Below are 16,955 nucleotides of genomic sequence, written 5' to 3' on the forward strand. Positions count from 1 at the left end.
AGCTGGGCGGCGGGAAAGTCCGCAGAGCTCGGGTGCTGGGCGGGCTGGAAGGAGCGTCCCCGCCGGCGGCGGCGCGGAACCCCGGGCGGGCCGCGGGCTGGGCTGGGCTGGGCGGCCGGGGCGCCGCTGTGTGCCCTGCCCTGGCACTCGCCTCCTCACGATCTCTTTGGAGGTAGGTGATCTCAGTGCCCCCATTTGCAAATGAGTAAACTGAGACACAGCAGGGTTCAACAGTCAGCCAAGGTCACGCAGCTGGTGATGGAATTTCACAGCATCCAAGCACAGGAAAAAGGACGGGAAGGCGCCACACCGAACGCTGAGTGCTGTGATGGGTGCTTTGTGTTTTTCTGGATTTTCTGATGTAGCAGCACTAAGCCTAAATCCTGGTTTCCTACTGATAATGTCACAACGAAAGAAAAGCCCCGCCCGGGAATGGAAGTTGCGCATGCCCCATTGCCCCCCTGCCCCGCCCCGCCCCGCCCCGCCCCTCCCGCTCCGGGAACTCCGCGCGCTGGGACATTCGGCCCGGCTGGCCATTTCCCGACCGGCGTCAGGGCGCGAGGTCGAAAGTCGAGTGAGGAGGGGCGCGGAGCTCTCGGGGCAGGAGGGTGGCAGTTGGGGCAGTTGAGGAGGCGGTGGCGGCGGTGGCGGCGGCGGCGGCGGCGGTGGCCGCGGCTCCGCGCACAGGGGCTCCAGATGGAAGCGGCGCCGGGTCCCGGGCCCGGGCTCTGCTGCAAGCCTGGCGGGCGGCTGGACATGAGCCACGGCTTCGTGCACCACATCCGACGGAACCAGCTCGCCCGGTACCGCCCCGCCCCGCGCCACGGCTGCCAGCCCCAGCCTGGCCTGGCCCGGCCGTCCCTGACTCCCGCTCGGCTCCCCGCAGGGACGACTACGACAAGAAGGTGAAGCAGGCGGCCAAGGAGAAGGCGAGGAGGCGGCACACGCCCGCGCCCACTCGGCCCCGAAAGCCCGACCTGCAGGTGTACCTGCCGCGACATCGAGGTGAGGCCGCCCGCCCCGCGCGGTCTTCTGCCCCCGGGCCCTCTGCCTCCGCGCGCTCTTCTTTCCTGTCTAGGAAAAAATTGTCTTACCTCTCAAGGCTCATTTCATCTCCAACGTCTATCTCGACGCTCCCCAATCGCCGCTCAGTGATTCTGCCCGCAGCACAGGGAGGGCTCAAGGCCCGCAGTTAAGCATCACTATTACCGGACGTCCCTGAGAGTCGGCAAGTTGTCCGCCGCTTTGCCCCCAGCGTACTATATTTTCGCACTCCCACCAGCTAACAGGAAAAAAGTTAGGCACAGCTCTAGGCGACCAGGACATAATTGTGGAATGAAGCCCAAACCCAGTTAATGGGTTTTTTTTCCCCAGCTTACTTGTGATCTAGAGATTACGGTAGTTAACGTATGATGCTAAATTTGCTGAGCTCCCCTTAAGAGTGTTTTTAGAGGTTATGTGCAGCCATTCACTTAGCTTTTCGAGGATCCGGTAAGATGGGAACTATTATCATTTCTGTTTCACAGTCAGGGAAACGGGCAGAGAGAGGTTTCGTAACTTGTTGGAGATCTCAGAGAAATAAATGGCAGAGCCTGGATTTGAGCCCAGGCAGGGCCCTATCCACCTCTCCACTACCTTCCAACCGTGTAGACAGATGTGCATTGTATACCCACTGCGTGGTAGGACTGTGCTGGTCCTGGGGCAGGGATACAAAGGTGAATAAAATTCCTGATAGGTGGCTGATTTCACACACACACACACACACGTACGTACATTCTAGGTCCATGAGAAGATTGGGGCTTTACAGTATGTTTTCCTGTATCATCTCTGGGCAGGGGTTCCAGCAGCCTTCCTTTGTTCCCTCTCACTCTGGTTCATCCTTCCAGATGGCTCTACCCACCCAAGCAACCCAGACTGTGAGGAGTCTGGTGAAAGCAGCACTAGTGGCAGCTCTGAGCCAGAGCCCCCTGGTCATCAGCTCTTCTGCTTAGAATATGAGGCGGACAGCGGAGACGTCACTTCAGTTATCGTGTATCAGGTACGCCTGATGGAAACAGCTGCAGCCTGAAGGTCCTGGGCCGTGATGGAAATCACTGCCGGACCTGGAGCCACTGTTTTCCTCAGGGCCAGTGGGAAGTGTTTGTTCCACATGAGAGCACAGACTGCTGGGCGATGCTTTTGAGCACAAGTCACTGCCGTCACACAGTGATTCTCAGCGGGCAACAGGGAGGGCTCATGGCCCCCAGTTGAGAGTCACTATTACAGGGGACACCTGGGAAATGACAGGCACTGGCAAGAAGCTGTGAGTCAAGCAGAGTTCTGTGAGAGAGTTGTCTAGGGACAGGGCAGGTCGCCTCTTCAGAAGAGGCCAGGCCCTGAGCTTCCTGACTCTTCCTCCACGTAGGATGATGATCCAGGAAGGGTGAGCGAGGAGGTGTCGGCACACACACCTCTGGAGCCACCCATGCGAGAGGCCCTCAAGTTGCGCATCCAGGAGGAGATTGCAAAGCGCCAGAACCGACACTGACCAGACTGGAGTCGCTGTCCAGGGAGCCGCCCCTAGTTTGGGGGTGCCAGGACCAGTCTGAGCTGATCTTGAGGACCGGCCCCCCCGCCCCAGAGCTGCCACATCCACAGGAAAAGGGTGTCACAGGGATTACGCCTGGCCACCTCCCTTGTAGCCATTCTTTCTCATATATTGGCCCATTTGACCAGCCTAATGTTCTGGACGTTTTTGAGAATTTTGTTTGGTTAGCTTGGTGTTCTGGAAGCAAAGATTCCGGGGAGAGATGAGGCTTATGAGACCTTCTGCCAACGTGCTGCTTTCTCACCAAGGTCACGTGCCCCAGGGCATCTGACCACACTGCTCCGCCCAGCTCCATAAGCCCCGTTTGTTATTTTATGGTTCCTTTCTTCTGTGTTTCTGTTCACTTCCATCCGTGCTTTCCTAGATCATCTTTTCAGCTCTGTTTCTTTGTTCTTTTCTTTCCTTCATCTTTTTTGTCTCTCAATCCATCAGTTCCACCCCGCCCCCCACCTCCCAGTGTGACTGCGCACCTACGGATGCTCAGGACTTTGGAGATGGGGTTCTGGGGTCTACCTTTCTGACCAGCTCTCCCAGTAATTCTGATGCTAGTCAAGGGAGATGATCTTTGACGCCTACTTGTGAGCATGTCTTCCTCCCCTTCCATGGTTTTTGCAGGTTCCTCCCATGCTCCACCACTTCACACAGTCTAGGTAAGGAGATCTAGAAAGATGACGCCAGAACTAAACTGTGAGGATTTCTTGCAGCAAAACCTGCCAGGGTTCGGACTACAGAATTCCAGCTTCCAACCTCATCCCTAGCTGTGAACAGACCATCCTCTGCTCAGGCTAAAAGGGAATTATCAAAACCAGCCTGAAACCGTGTTTCCAATTGTGATTTAACAGCCTTGAATGTACATACAAAGGGAAATTCAACACTAGCAATAATTACCTGTTTCAAGCCCTAGTTGGGAAAAAGAAAAAAAAAAGCCTGAAGAGAGCCCTAGAGGGAGCGAAACAAGCCTCTTTCATCTGCCCTTCCCCTGCTCTGTGCTTTCTCCTTTCCTACCTCCCAAGAGTATAGAGTATATAAAACTCCCAACAGATCCTGAGAATAAAGATCCCAGGAATATCACTGCTTTCACCTAAGTGGACATTTTTCCTAATGCAGGTTTGGGCTACAGTCTGAGAAATCCACAAGCAATCCCATGCACTGCAGTTCCAAGCCACTTCAGTTTTCCAGCAAATGGGCCTAACCTCAGTGACTTGAAGTATGGGGTTTAAGTGAGCCCGTGAGCACTGAGACTTCTTCAAACCAAAGCCCCCTGCCCCAGAGGTTTTTCCTCATCAGGGTCTCAAGATCAGTCTGGCTGGTCCCTCTCAGCAGCTTTTCTCTTAAAGGACACCTGAGAGCACTTTTGGTTCATGCCCTACACCCCTGAAAATCTACCCCCTCTGAAATGGGGCAAGGCAGCTACTTGGACTCCATCGTTAAAGTGCAGCCAGTCACAGCTCGCTGGGAAGGTGAGTGAGGTGGATATATCAGCAGGGCCTGTGGAGGCAGCCAGGGACCAGCATGCTCCTGACCCCCAGAGCTGGCCCAAGGTTAAATGCCTTAAACTTGCCAGTCCTGGGCTCAGTTCTGCTTTCAAAGGAGAAAGTCTGTCCTCGTTCAGCCAGGCTGGAAGTGCCTTTTGACTTTTAACGTTAACTACCCTCCAGAGCCTCCTGGGTCAGGGAGACTATGCCATACTCCATCCCCAGCCTTCCTGCAGCTCAGAGCACCAGTCATTTTCGTCTTCCAGCTCTTCAGCTGATCTTCCGACTTGGACATAGGATTTCACTGGAACTTTTAGGCTTCCTAGTTTGGAAATATTTTGAGGTTCGTCTTCTCATGGCTAGATGGCCCATTTCCTGGATTTATTGTAGAATTGAGAAGTCCAGAAGAGGAGGTTGGGGGCATGGCGCCTGAAATTTTAGCCTCCGTTCCTGTGAGAATTGTGTACCTATCCTGTCCTTCTGTGTGTTTATCGTGTAATCCTAACACTCTCAGGTAAGAGAATGATGGGAATATCTTGCTTGTAAGCTTTTTCTTGAGGCCCTTTGCTTTTATCAAGTGCATATAAAATATTTTCCACCCAAGAAAACGTTCTAATTTGTAGCTAATTTGTGCCACGAGACTATGTAAAGCGCTAAGCCTGGTACTTAAATGAGGCATTGTCCTTCAGAGCAGGCCTGTTGGTGGTGATGGTGCCATCACTCCAGGTGTGCCTGAGATGCTTCTCTGGTGATGGCCCTCAGCCCACTGACAGCCTTACAGCTCCGCTCATTGCTTCTGCCACACCTCATCCCAGTCCAAGGTAGTACTATCCAGTATGGTTACCGGACTTGCCTCTCGACGTCTTCCAGCTGTTTTCAAATATCAGTGCTTTGCCATCAAGGAGCATGTTCCAGAGCATTTCCCAGAGGCTCTAGAGATGTCCCAAAGAGGACTGTCTCGTGCCGTTTGGTGCAGTGGCAACAGCATTAGACTAGCTGGGGCTTTCCGGCAGACTGCTTCAGAATCAGCACTCATTTAACTAGATATATTCTCAGCCGCCTAATAAAAGAAAGTCTTGTAGCCTGACAAGCATATCTCACATTAATCTAAAATGAAGTGATCTTCACTTACTAAGGCTAAGCCTTGGATTTTAAGGCTTTGTGTTTCCTGGGCCACCGTGGGTGATTACTAATAGAAGGAAGCTGGGGCCTGCAGGGGCTTTGGGCTGTGCGAGAGTAAACACTAAAGCTTGAGTTCCAGCCAGCTGGCAAGTATGGAAGTCTTTGAAGAAGGTAACGCAAGAAGGGAAAAGGAGAATGCAAAGCTTTTTGTACTGAGTGAGAGTCGGAGCCCGGCCAGCCAGTAGGACCAACGTGGGCAATAAGAAATGCTTGTCCTGGGACTTCCCTGGCAGTTCAGTGGTTAAGACTCTGTGCTTCCAATGCAGGGGACGCGGGTTTGATTCCTGGTCGGGGAACTAAGATCCCACATGCCTCACGACGTGGCCAAAAAAAATGCTTCTCCCTGTGGATGAGCCTCTGAAAGGGACATTCCGTCTCCATTGTTCCACTCTGAGGGGCACTGCCGTCTAGAGATCAGCCCACGAAACTGGAAGAAACCCTTTGGGGTGGTGGGTATCCAGTTTGCTGTGCATCTGGCAGGATCTGTGGATGGTAGGGTAGGGGTCCCCCAGCTGGTCCCAAATTTAAATGAGGCATATAGAAAGAAAACTAAGGACAGATTACTTTCCTACCTCTGAGCCTTCTTTGGGAAGAAGCACCATGGAATGGTGACAGTTATCTGAAACATTTTAAGCTCCCTCCTTGAACTCCTGTCCCTGAGGAATCAAATGACCAAGAAGCCACAGGAACCCACCCCAGATTTCCCCAGGAGGTGGAGTGATGCCAGAAGGGAAGAGAGTGAATGGCCCCTCGGCCCTCCCAGAGCCACCAGAATGAGACTGGTTGCACTGGCTCTGTCGTGTTAAGTGTGTAAAAAGCTATACATTCTTCTCTTTTCTCATTTCCCATGTTTATGCGTATGGATGAATAAAGTGACGTGGAAATTATTTGAAAATCCTGGAAGGAAGGTACTCGTCAAATACAGTATTTTTTTCAACCAATAAACTTACTATTTTTATAGCACTGTTTTTGCCAAGAGTTGTGAAATCACTTGTGTACATAAGGAAGTGAAGATTACATGCTGCCCTGAAGTCATTCAGCAGCACAGAATCAGCACTTGAAATCTCATCTCTTGTTCTGCCTATTTTAAGAACTGTCCTGGTTGGAGCATAACAAGTAGACTCACGTGGCATTAGAGCTGGAAGGGCCTTTTAAAGACATCTGGTCCTACTTTTTACCTGATATGCAACTCCTCCCTACCGACTACCCATGAAGAGCTCTTCTGTCTTGGGCTACTTCTCTATTTTAGGGATGACTCCGATTGTCATATTAAACCAAAATCTGCCTCCTTGTCAAGGCTCTGGAGTGCTTGCCTTACCCCCACTTTAGGATAGAACGGCCAGTTTAGAACCTGAGTAGCCCTCTCAGGCCTTCACCATGATTGTGGTTGGAGAGGAACTGAAACCCAGCTCAACAGGGGATAGTAAATGTTGATTAAGAATTGCAAAGCTGGGGCTTCCCTGGTGGCGCAGTGGTTGAGAATCTGCCTGCCAATGCAGGGGACACGGGTTCGAGCCCTGGTCTGGGAAGATTCCCACATGCCACGGAGCAACTAGGCCCATGAGCCACAATTACTGAGCCTGCACGTCTGGAGCCTGTGCTCCGCAACAAGAGAGGCCGCGATAGTGAGAGGCCCGCGCACCGCGATGAAGAGTGGCCCCCGCTTGCCGCAATTAGAGAAAGCCCTCGCACAGAAACGAAGACCCAACACAGCCATAAATAAATAAATAAATAAATAAAATTAAAAATACAATTAAAGTGAACTAAAATTAAAAAAAAAAAAAAAAAGAATTGCAAAGCTTCCAGGGGCCTTCTCTGGTGGTCCAGTGGTTAAGACTTTGCCTTCCAATGCAGGGGGTGCAGGTTCCATTCTTGGTCAGGGATCTAAGATCCCACATGCTTCCCCGCCAAAAAACCAAAGCATAAAAAACAGAAGCAATATTGTAACAAATTCAATAAAGACTTCAAAAATGGGCCACATCAAAAAAAGAAAATATTAAAAAAAAAAAATTGCAAAGCTTCCAAAGCAGTAGGAAATGCTGAGGGTTCACAGCACCATTGGGCAGATGAGAAAAAGGTGCCTGCTCCAAGGAGAACACCCCTGGTCAGGAAGATGGTGCTTCTTGGTAAATTTGAAAGAGGCACTCCCTTGTCCTGGGGCACAGCATGGCCAGCAGACGGACTGGATTTTACCACCCCCCCCCACCCCCGTCCTTCAGCCAGGTATTCTTGTAGAGTGATTGATGTGCACTGCCATACTTCTTGACCCTGATTTAACTACTTGTGCTGATGCAGTTTGAAAGAGGGCCCTCCAACAGGTTTCCTGTTTCCATTTTTACCTTACACTAGGTCCAAAAAGGTTTCTCCTTTCTCAAGCTGTTGTCCAGTTAGTTTATCTTCTCCATTTCCCCCATGGTACAGGGCCCTGTTTCTGCCTATTACGTTTGCTTCACCAGTGCTGCCGAACTTAAGCTCCCTGGTTCCCAGCAGCCTGGGCCCATGCTCCCTTCAGGTAAAGGTCTGTCGGCCCCAGTGTTGTCTCACAAGGGCTCCAACAGATGCTGGGCTGCCGTTTAGAGTGCCAGGTACACTTCCGGTGTGTGAAAGGAAGATTTCCTGCCCTTTTAATCATGAAAAGAATGTCTAGGAGGGCACCCTTGGCCTGTTAAGTGTGGGCGAAGAATGTCTCCTGCCATATCAGGAAAAAAAGGATGTGACCATCAAGCCTGCAGCCACCCCCAACTGTGCACCCTGAGGGGATTCAGGGTGGATGGAGAAAAGCAGGATATTGGCCCTAGATAGTTAAGGTGCATATCAAGGGAATGATTTCAAAGAGCCCAGACTCTTGTATCTTCCCATACATAGAAAAGCACTAATTCATTAACTTGAGGTGTCTGTTTACTGGTCTTTAATTAACAGTAAGCTTTTGATATTACAAATGCCTGGGTTTTGCAAAAACTCCCATCCTGGCTTCTCCCCTGCTGCTTTGGAGCAGTCCCTCAGAGGTATCCGAGAGAGGCTGCCTCCAGGGCTTGAGTCCTCAGAAAGTCTACCGAATAAAACAATTCTCAACTTTTAGGTTGTGCATTTTTTTCATTCAACATAAATTTTGGTGAAGCTGTTGGGTAATGTATCCTCACAGTATCCTGTTTGCTTTTTCCCAGATTGCTCTGGGTCTCCTGCCTTCCTCTCCTCTCCTTTGCCTCCCAACACCTGGCCAAGTGTGTCTACTTAGAATGGATATTGTTTCAAGTGAGTGCTCAGCAGTCAGGAAACACATTTTGGACACTGACTTCTGGACAGTACACCGTGTACTTGTACCCTTGAAAATAAAATGTATCTGATGAAAGTAGACCTCCTCCAGAGTGTGCTGAGCTGAGGGAAGCAAAAGCCAAATCCAGGGCTCTAGCGTTTCCTAAGGAACAGCCAAGGCTTTGTGCTTGCTTCTCTGCAGACCCGCCTCGCCTTGGACAGCGGCAGGCACGGGGTGCCACATGGAGGGAGGCTGCCCGAAGTCACTGTCGGCCAGTCCAGGCTGCAAAATGTGCGCGGCGGCTGAGGGAGGCTTCCTCCAGCCACGTGCGCGGTGACAATCCACGTGCAGCAGGAAGGCGGTGCACACTCGGAGCTGCCCGCCTCCCGAAGCCTACCGCGCAAGAGCAGGGTAGACGGGGCTATCCTTTTGGCTTCGGTGTCAGAGCCTCCGCTGGAGTCCCACGCCACCGCCCTCGGCGTCCAGGTCCCCAGAAGTCAGGGCACCGCCCACCCTTCCAGCGTGACGCGGGCGCGGGGGCTCGGGAGTTGTAGTTCCCGGCTGGGCGCGAGCGCCAGGGCTGGGGCGGCGCGGACTCCACGTCCCGGCGGGCGGCGCGGCTCGGCCCGGGGCGCCGGGGGAGGGGCTGCTCGGCCCTTTAAACCATTCAGGGCAGCTCCGAGGGCCGCAGCCGGGGACGGCGCCACGCGGGGGCCGAGCAGACGCGGCGGCGGCGGCGGCGGGGCGCTCCGGGGAGGTGCGTACTGGGCCCCTTCGTCCCCCGGACCTGCGGGGGCGCGGGTCCCCGGATCCCGGGGCCTCGCGGACCTTGGGCTCCGGGCGCCCACGCGGGCGGGAGCGGGCCGGGCTGAGCTTCCCGCGTGAACCCGCCCCTTCCCCGCGGCGCTGGTGGTCAGGTGGCTGCCTGCCCCCGGCCGCCTCTCCACCCAGCCCCGGATCCCCTCCCAGGCTTTCCTTGGCGTGGCCCCCTGGACTGTCCTGACTCCAGCCCCTCTCCCAGCCCGGGACCCTCAGGCCAGGGAGAGTGGCTCCCTTTCTGGATGTTAGGGCCCCGCGGCGTTTCTGAACATCTGGGTGGAACGCGGAGGCCCCCGGTGGATGCCGGAGGGTGTCCACGTTGCGGCGGGGGCTCAGCCCGAAGTGTGGGCGCTCAGAGCCGCAGCGGGAGCCCTGCCTCTGGTGTTGACCACCTTCCTCTCCCCCGCACCGGCTTTGGCCAGTCACTAGACCCTGGACTTTGACCTGTCTCTCTCCACCAGGCCCGGGCAGCTGATGGTTTTGGCGAAGTACCTTAAGGTAGCTGGGTCCACCCCCTCTTCCCCACCTACCTCTTGTCCTCCCCCCACACCACCACCACCCTGGCTCCCCTCCCTCATGACCGCCTGGATCCTCCTTCCTGTCAGCCTGTCAGCATTCTCCATCACTGGCCTATGGACTGTGTGAGTAAAGAGGGGGATGGGGGTAGGCAACTAGGGGACAAAGTGGACCCAGGCTGAGGAGGGACAGGACCCAACAGGAGCCTGATGGCACACACAAAGTCCCTTGTCCTGTTGCAGGCTCCAGGGTGGTACCCAGGGTCACTCTGGCTGTCTGCAAAGCCTGGCCTGGTGCCTGGGCACACAGCCCCTTGGGACAAGCTGGCACCACTGCTGTCCAGCAGGGTGGCCCTGACAGACACACTTCTAGCCAGGGCAACTTCCAGAGGTCCTCTAGCTTGGGACTAGGCTGTGGGTTCTAGAGTAGTGTCAAGCTGCAGGGCCACCCCAACTTGAGTCCCGGGAAAGGACAATGAGGCTGAATGGGGGCAGAATCAAAGGAAAAGAGTCAGTGGGAGAAAGCTGGGTGCACCATGGGGCGGGGTGACCGTTGTGCTCCCGCAGGTATGCCATGGCCGTGATGAACCACCACGTGTGCCCCGTGGAGAACTGGTATGGCGCACTCTGCAGACAGCCTCACTCTAAAGCTCCCTTCATCTCTGTTCCCTCTGGGGCCGGGGCTGCCTCGAGCCAGATGGAGACACTGGGCCTCACTGCTCTTCTCTGACATTGGCAGCGCCTGCCCCTCCCCAGGCATGGCTTCGTGCCCACCTACCTGCTTCCCACAGTCATTCGCCCCTTTGGCTTCTGTCCTAGGGGGGCCCTGGGAAGTGGGCTCTTCTGCCCCTGCCAAGGGAGGTCTGGGAGGGTGGTCTCCGAGAGGCCTGAGGCTACAGGCCAAGGGCCTGGGGGAACCCCTTTCCCCCAGGCTACTCTCTGTCCTGCCTGCCAGGTCCTACAACGAATCCTGCTCTCCTGACCCCACTGAGCAAGGGGGCCCCAAGACCTGCTGCACCCTGGACGATGTCCCCCTCATCAGGTAAGGCCTAGAAACCGCGCAGGTCACAGAGACCCAAGGCCCTGCTAGACTCCCAACTAAGCCCCCCCCCCCCAGCAAAGGCCTGTCCTTGGGTCTCAGGAATAATAATTCCACTAAGAGCACTTAATTACAATATTACTTACCAATTACTATGTACCGGACCCTGTGCTGAATGCTTTACATGCGTAGCGGCATTTAATTCTTCTAGCACTAAGGCAGCTGTTGTTTTCACCATTTTATAGGCAAGGAAAGTGAGACAGAGCTATGTCATCCATCCAGGTCTCTCAGCTAGTAAGTGGAGGCACCTGGATTTAAGTTCAAGCTCTCTGTTTGCCCAGCCCAAGTTCTGGCTTAAGGGAAGCCAGACCCCCTGCAGGCCTTGACAGTCTCAGGGCGTCCAAGAGCCTCGGGGTCTGCTGAGCAATCCTGGGCACCGCCTACCCCAGCACGCACACCAGCTCTGCCCTGGGGGGAGGTGCGGCCAGCCTAGGGCCAAATGTTTGTGAGGGGCACGGGCCCTTCTCATCATTCGGGCTTGCCTGCTAAGGAACAGGCACAGATAAGGCAAGGGAGAGCGGGCGGGCCAGAATGGGGCCTTCCGGTGCTCCTGCCCCCCCTCACTCTGTCCTCGCCCCCTCCTCTCAGCAAGTGCGGCACATACCCCCCAGAGAGCTGCCTCTTCAGCCTCATTGGCAACGTGGGTGCTTTCATGGGTGAGTTGTGCCCTCGGCCCGACCACCGCCCCGCTCAGTCCCGCCTGCCCTCACGCCCGCTCCCCACAGAGGCCCAGGAAGCCCTGGCCTCGAGCCGCCTACTTCCCTTCCGTTCCTTGAAGGCCCAAGGCTGACTCATACACAGCCACGCTGGTAGGGCACACCACCCGCCTGTCCGTTCCCTTCCTGCCCTCAGAGTATCTGGGGGAAGCTGGTGGGCTCGCTGGGCTGGGCTGGGCCAGGGCCAGAGCCGGCGCCACCTGTGCTCTCCTCCCCCAGTGGCCCTGATCTGCCTCCTGCGCTACGGGCAGCTCCTGGAGCAGAGCCGTCATTCCTGGGTCAACACCACAACGCTCATCACAGGCTGCACCAACGCTGCGGGCCTGGTGGTGGTGGGCAACTTCCAGGTGCGCCCGCCTGCCCACCTCTTGAACTTCCCCGAAGGGGGCCAGGCTTTCGGCAGGGGCCCTCAGTTTCCCGAGGGTGGACCCAGGCTGCGGGGTCTGCCCCTCAAGGTTGGGGGTGGGAAGAACAGGGCCCGGGAGGGGAAAAGCCCGGGAGGGAGGGACGGAGGGGGGTGGAGGGGGGCTGCTTCACGGGTCAGCCCCTCTCTCCGGGCCCAGGTGGATCACGCTAAGTCTCTGCACTACGTCGGAACCGGCGTGGCCTTCACTGCCGGGCTGCTCTTTGTCTGCCTGCACTGTGCCCTCTCCTACCACGGGGCCGCTGCCCCCCAGGACCTGGCTGTGGCCTACCTGCGGATCGTGCTGGCAGCCATCGCCTTTGTCTCTCTGATCCTCAGTATCCTTCCAGGACAGGGCGGCCAGGAGCTCCTCCTGTACCCCAGGCCCTATCCCACCCAAGACGGGGATCCGCCCCCACCCAGGGTGGTCTTCTGCCCCCCTCTCCCCGAGAGGTGAGGCCTGGTCCTCTGCCCCAGCCTAGCCGCATATCCGGGAAGGCAGAAAGGGTGTCGCGAGGCTCCCGCCCATCCTACTGAACGTTTCCTTAGCCCCATCCCAGGCGGGGTCTTCTTCATCCACGAGAGCTCTCAGCTGCAGCACGGGGCAGCCCTGTGCGAGTGGGTGTTTGTCATCGACATCCTCGTCTTCTACGGCACCTTCAGCTATGAGTTCGGGGCAGTCTCCTCGGAGACGCTGGTGGCCGCACTGCAGCCTGCCCCCGGCCGGGCCTGCAAGTCGTCTGGAAGCAGCAGCACCTCCACACACCTCAACTGTGCCCCTGAGAGCGTCGCCATGATCTGAGGCCTGGGGAGGGTGGCTGGCCCGGCCTCCGCAGCTCCCCACCCCGTATCTCCTTTGCGTTTATTTTGTACCAAAAAACGATTTTGAGAAAGTATTCTGTTGGGACAGAGGCTTCCTCGCTCCTGGGGGAGTGGCCATCCCACACCCACCTGTGCCATACAGGAGCGGGCCCTGGCAGCTGCCCAAGCTGCGCACAGCCTGCTCCCCACACCACAGTGTTATTTTTATGTTTTAAAGGTCACGTATCCTCATTCACCCAGCCAGCCCTTCAGGTGCCTTCTACTCCCCCGGTGCCAAGGCCAGACCACTGGGGTTTCCTGCTGCAGGAATTGGGGGCTGGGAACAGCAAGAGGGACAGCAGTCTGGGGGCGGGGGTGAGCACTCCTTAGTCTGTGGGAAGGCCTACTTCTGGGCCCACTGAGCTGCACTGGGATTCTTCACTCTGTCCCTTTCTTTAGGGCAAATAACACAGCAGAACCACGTGGGTATTTTAGTACTTTTTTTTATATATATATCTATTAAAAGAATTCTAATTTGCATGTTTGTAGTCTGTTATGGAGAGTCGGAGAGGGCCTGATCCTGGCTTTCCCTAAGCAAAGGATGGGAGAAAGCCTCTGCCCCCAGGGAGGGTCCTGAGCTCCCGCTGCTCTTTGAGAGCAGGACTGCCAAAAACAAAGGATGCCAAGCGCTATCCAAATACCCGGCAAGGGCTTGAAGGCCCTTTCTGGGCCTTTGAACAGTCTAAAGAGCCGACTCGATCATTTCACACTTCCTGTCCTGCTCAGAGTCTGGTTTGAAGTTTGATTCCACACTCAGGGATATGAGGAAGGGAGGATACAGAGAATAACTTGAAAATGTTTGTTAGAAGCAATCTTTGCAGTGAAGCAAAAGAAAGCCCCTGGGATTCTAAGGTTGACTAAAGATTGCAGGGGGAGGGAGAGAGATGGGCTAGTTTTTCTTTACCATTTTTAAGTAACTACTGGGTGCCAGACCCTGACGCATTTTGCTTTCCAACCACAGACACAGAGGCCCAAGCCCTGGCTGGTCCGGTTGGTGGCCAGGTTCTTGACCTGGCCCCTACTGCCCTGAGGCCGGCAGGCTTTGGCAGAGAGGGATACACAGCCTGGTACCTTCTACGGTTCAGGACCACCTTCCCCCATAGCAGCAGAGACCCACTAGAGGGTACAGAGTCCCTGCCCAGGCCTGTGAGCAATGGAGCGGCAAGATGGGTAAAGAAACTTTTAATGAGAATCCGAGGCAGAAGAGGAAGGTGTTGCGGAGGAGGGCTGGCGTGCGGTCCCAGCCACCTCATGTGTACATGGCTCCATGGAGGTTCTCGAGTCGGTGCTTCTGCTGCTGCTTGCGAGCCTGAAGAAAAGAGGGCACGCTGGGCAGGGGCCGTACCCCGAGGCCTGTGGGTGAAGGGACAGAGCAGCCACCGTGGGGCTGGCTCACTGTCTTCAGGCCCTGGGCACCTGCGATGCCAAGCCTCTTGCCCCTCGCTAAAATCACTGGGAAGGCCGCCAGACTCAGGGACCATGAGGCCTACTCAGGCCTGCTGAGGTGGGGAACGAGAGCGTCAAGGACGGACTCAGGGAGCCCCGTTACCACCCACTCCACTTACCCAGCCCCCTACCTTATCTCGTCTATACTCCTCATAAGTGTCATCATCAGTGGGCAGCTCGTGGCGGCACAGGGGGCAGGAATTTGTCTGGGAAAAGCAGTGCAGTGTACGAGCCCAGGTCTGGTCTTGATAAGCTAAAAACCGTCTCCAGCTCCCAAATCCCACCCCTACCCCTCTCCCGTCTCTGATCCCCCCAGTAGTCCATAAACAAAGCGGCTTGAGAACTGGGCCCAGGGCAGGGTGAGGGCTGGGAAAAAGGAAGCAGTACCTTGCTCAGCCAGGGCAGAATGCAGTTGGAGTGGAAGAGGTGATGGCAAGGCATCTCAATGGCAGTCTCCTCCTCCTCAAATTCCAAAAGACACACGGGGCACTTGAGCTCTTGAGGAGGGAGTGCTAATCAGGAGAGCTGCTATCGGCCCTACCTCCCAGCTCCCACTCCTGAAGGACACTTCTTGCCCCAACATGGCCTGGAAAACTGAAGGGCCAGACCATAGTCTGGCTTCCAGAGGGGGTGGGTCTGGCAGACCTGACCCAAATCGTGGAAAGAATTAGTGTTCTCACCAGCCTGAGAGCCCCTGATGACTGTCCTGGGGAGGTTCTCAACTGCAGTCTTGGCAGCAGGTGGAGGCAGGTGGTGATCCCAATCTACTACCAACCCCAAGTCTTCGAAGTCCATCCTATTGAAAAGGGACCTGGGAAGAAGAATCCAAGGTTAGAACCAAAGAAAAATCATACTTTCGGGGCTTCCCTGGTGGTCCAGTGGTTAAGAATCCACCTGCCTATGCAGGGGACACGGGTTTGATCCCTGGTCCAGGAAGATCCCACATGCTGAAGGGGAACTAAGCCTGTGCACCACAACTACTGAGCCCGCGCTCTAGAGTCCACGAGCTGCAACTACTGAGCCTGTGCTCCACAACTACTGAAGCCCATGCGCTCTAGAGCCCGCGTGCCACAACCACTAAGCCTGCGTGCTGCAACTACTGAAGCCCTCGCACCTAGAGCCCATGCTCCGCAACAAGAGAAGCCATTGCAATGAGAAGCCCACACACCGCAACGAAGAGTAGCCCCCGCTCGCTGCAACTAGAGAAAGCCCGTGTGAAGCAACGAAGACCCAGCACAGCCAAAACACAAAGAACAAAAAAACCCATATTTTCTCATTGCCCCCACAGTCCACTAAGCATTAACAGATAAATACTCTGCCCAGCTACTAGGACTAATAGCTACCCCTCAGTAGTGCTCACTACATAAAAAGCACAGTGGGAAATGGCTTACAGCTCCCATCAGACAACCCCAAGCACGCAGGCTGTTTATTCCCATTTTACACATGAGGCAACAGCTCAGAGAAGTTACCCAGGCCACGCAGGAATGACCTGGTAAAACCAGATTCCAAGTGGCAGTGTGGCTTCCATGCTTGGAGTTCCTACCCCGCCCCCATGACCCGCCTACTCCAGTACCTCCTAGAGCCCACTGCCCTCCGGCCCCGACTCCCCCGACTCTCCAGCTCGTCTTTTCCAGAACCCCCTTGCCCGGGCCCCTCCAAGGACGATCCAAATTATCGACTTCCCCCGAATCTCACTGTGGAACTAACTCTCCTGATTATCCGTCCTCCTCTGAATCTAATGCCCCAGATAATCCGCCTTCTCCAGCCAGCTTCAGCCCAGAAACCTGCTGCGTGAGCCCTACCTCCCAGCCCCGCGCACCCACCTTGCGAGCTCCAGCAGCATGTTGGTTCGGGCATCCTGCTCGGGGTGCAACGGCTCGCAGTCGTGTTCATCGAAATAAGACGCCATGGCAGCGGGCCTGACACAGCCCTCAGACCCCGCTGGACCTCAGCCTAGCGGTGCAGGCCAATAAACTGGCGAGTTGAGGGAGGGTGACCAATCATAGCATCCGAAAGGCGGGCACAGTGGCTCTTTCGCCTCAGGGAAAGCGGAAGTATTGATTTTATCACCTTTCATTGGCTCGATTAAGTCAGGTGACCAAAGGCTGACGCCAATGGCAGGGGCCGGGGCTGGTCAGAAAACTTTCGATTTGCAGTCCCGGCCTAGGGTAGGTTCATGGGAGTGACGTGTGGATCGCGTCCCTAGAGCCCTGAAAAACCAAGGGTCTGGGCTGTAGGGCTCCTCCATCCGCTCTGTGGCTCAGAGAGTCTCGGCGGGACAGATGTCAGAGGTGTCTCTGAGAGAGAGAGGGAGGCCCTGGCCCAGGGATCATGGTTCTGCGAGCCTAGGGAGGCCTGGTGTCAGGGTGCTTCCCGCTGCTCTGTCGTGGCCTCGCCGGGCACTTCTGCACGTTAGTTTGTTCAGGACTTGGCGCTTCACTCCTCCACTACTCCCGCAAAACAAACAAAAATTTCCTGCTCATTTCTTCTGTGTTAGGCACAATAATAAAGGCTGGGGCAGCCTCCCCAACCGAGAGGAAGACGATCCCTGCAGGGGAATCTGGGGCCTTACCAGCTCATGGAACTATGTGTGTGACCT

At 55.6% G+C, this 16,955-nt stretch overlaps 3 protein-coding genes across 6 annotated transcripts; 2 read left to right on the top strand and 1 right to left on the bottom strand.

The window, feature by feature from the left end:
• The first annotated feature begins 580 nt into the window (after nucleotides 1-580).
• Nucleotides 581-8,603, top strand: C13H2orf68 (chromosome 13 C2orf68 homolog). 2 transcript variants are annotated; one of them, XM_036872362.1, is made up of 4 exons: nucleotides 581-803; nucleotides 887-1,005; nucleotides 1,887-2,038; nucleotides 8,409-8,603. In XM_036872362.1, the coding sequence occupies exons 1-4, from the start codon at nucleotides 697-699 to the stop codon at nucleotides 8,586-8,588; spliced, it is 558 nt and encodes a 185-aa protein (XP_036728257.1). In that variant the 5' UTR covers nucleotides 581-696; the 3' UTR covers nucleotides 8,589-8,603. The 2 variants fall into 2 exon arrangements, with proteins under 2 accessions (XP_036728257.1, XP_036728258.1); XM_036872363.1 differs by lacking the exon at nucleotides 8,409-8,603 and adding an exon at nucleotides 2,405-4,670.
• A 521-nt stretch (nucleotides 8,604-9,124) lies between these two features.
• TMEM150A (transmembrane protein 150A) lies at nucleotides 9,125-13,390 on the top strand. Of its 2 annotated transcripts, XM_036872360.1 has the most exons (8): nucleotides 9,125-9,254; nucleotides 9,778-9,957; nucleotides 10,399-10,446; nucleotides 10,787-10,873; nucleotides 11,519-11,586; nucleotides 11,866-11,993; nucleotides 12,210-12,387; nucleotides 12,610-13,390. In XM_036872360.1, the coding sequence occupies exons 2-8, from the start codon at nucleotides 9,791-9,793 to the stop codon at nucleotides 12,849-12,851; spliced, it is 918 nt and encodes a 305-aa protein (XP_036728255.1). In that variant the 5' UTR covers nucleotides 9,125-9,254; nucleotides 9,778-9,790; the 3' UTR covers nucleotides 12,852-13,390. The 2 variants fall into 2 exon arrangements, with proteins under 2 accessions (XP_036728255.1, XP_036728256.1); XM_036872361.1 differs by lacking the exon at nucleotides 10,399-10,446.
• Nucleotides 13,391-14,076: 686 nt separating this feature from the next.
• On the bottom strand, nucleotides 14,077-16,335 carry RNF181 (ring finger protein 181). 2 transcript variants are annotated; one of them, XM_036872367.1, is made up of 5 exons: nucleotides 16,180-16,335; nucleotides 15,037-15,167; nucleotides 14,744-14,853; nucleotides 14,488-14,562; nucleotides 14,077-14,219 (listed from the first exon to the last, which is right to left on the bottom strand). In XM_036872367.1, the coding sequence occupies exons 1-5, from the start codon at nucleotides 16,263-16,265 to the stop codon at nucleotides 14,160-14,162; spliced, it is 462 nt and encodes a 153-aa protein (XP_036728262.1). In that variant the 5' UTR covers nucleotides 16,266-16,335; the 3' UTR covers nucleotides 14,077-14,159. The 2 variants fall into 2 exon arrangements, with proteins under 2 accessions (XP_036728262.1, XP_036728263.1); XM_036872368.1 differs by lacking the exon at nucleotides 14,488-14,562.
• Between the last annotated feature and the right edge of the window lie 620 nt (nucleotides 16,336-16,955).

The sequence above is a fragment of the Balaenoptera musculus genome, chromosome 13 (genome assembly GCF_009873245.2).
Source record: "Balaenoptera musculus isolate JJ_BM4_2016_0621 chromosome 13, mBalMus1.pri.v3, whole genome shotgun sequence".
Lineage (NCBI taxonomy): Eukaryota > Metazoa > Chordata > Mammalia > Artiodactyla > Balaenopteridae > Balaenoptera > Balaenoptera musculus.

Bases quoted from the DNA above. Each gene is read 5' to 3' on its own strand.
- C13H2orf68 (XM_036872362.1), top strand. From the start codon at position 697: ATGGAAGCGGCGCCGGGTCCCGGGCCCGGGCTCTGCTGCAAGCCTGGC. The intron at 1,006-1,886 runs GTGAGGCCGCCC...TCATCCTTCCAG, and splicing joins GTACCTGCCGCGACATCGAG to ATGGCTCTACCCACCCAAGC. The intron at 2,039-8,408 runs GTACGCCTGATG...GCTTTTTCCCAG, and splicing joins CTTCAGTTATCGTGTATCAG to ATTGCTCTGGGTCTCCTGCC.
- TMEM150A (XM_036872360.1), top strand. From the start codon at position 9,791: ATGGTTTTGGCGAAGTACCTTAAGGTAGCTGGGTCCACCCCCTCTTCC. The intron at 11,587-11,865 runs GTGAGTTGTGCC...CTCCTCCCCCAG, and splicing joins CAACGTGGGTGCTTTCATGG to TGGCCCTGATCTGCCTCCTG. The intron at 12,388-12,609 runs GTATCCTTCCAG...GCCCCATCCCAG, and splicing joins CTTTGTCTCTCTGATCCTCA to GCGGGGTCTTCTTCATCCAC.
- RNF181 (XM_036872367.1), bottom strand. From the start codon at position 16,265: ATGGCGTCTTATTTCGATGAACACGACTGCGAGCCGTTGCACCCCGAG. The intron at 15,168-16,179 runs GTGGGTGCGCGG...TCTTCTTCCCAG, and splicing joins ATGCTGCTGGAGCTCGCAAG to GTCCCTTTTCAATAGGATGG. The intron at 14,220-14,487 runs GTAGGGGGCTGG...TCTTTTCTTCAG, and splicing joins AGGAGTATAGACGAGATAAG to GCTCGCAAGCAGCAGCAGAA.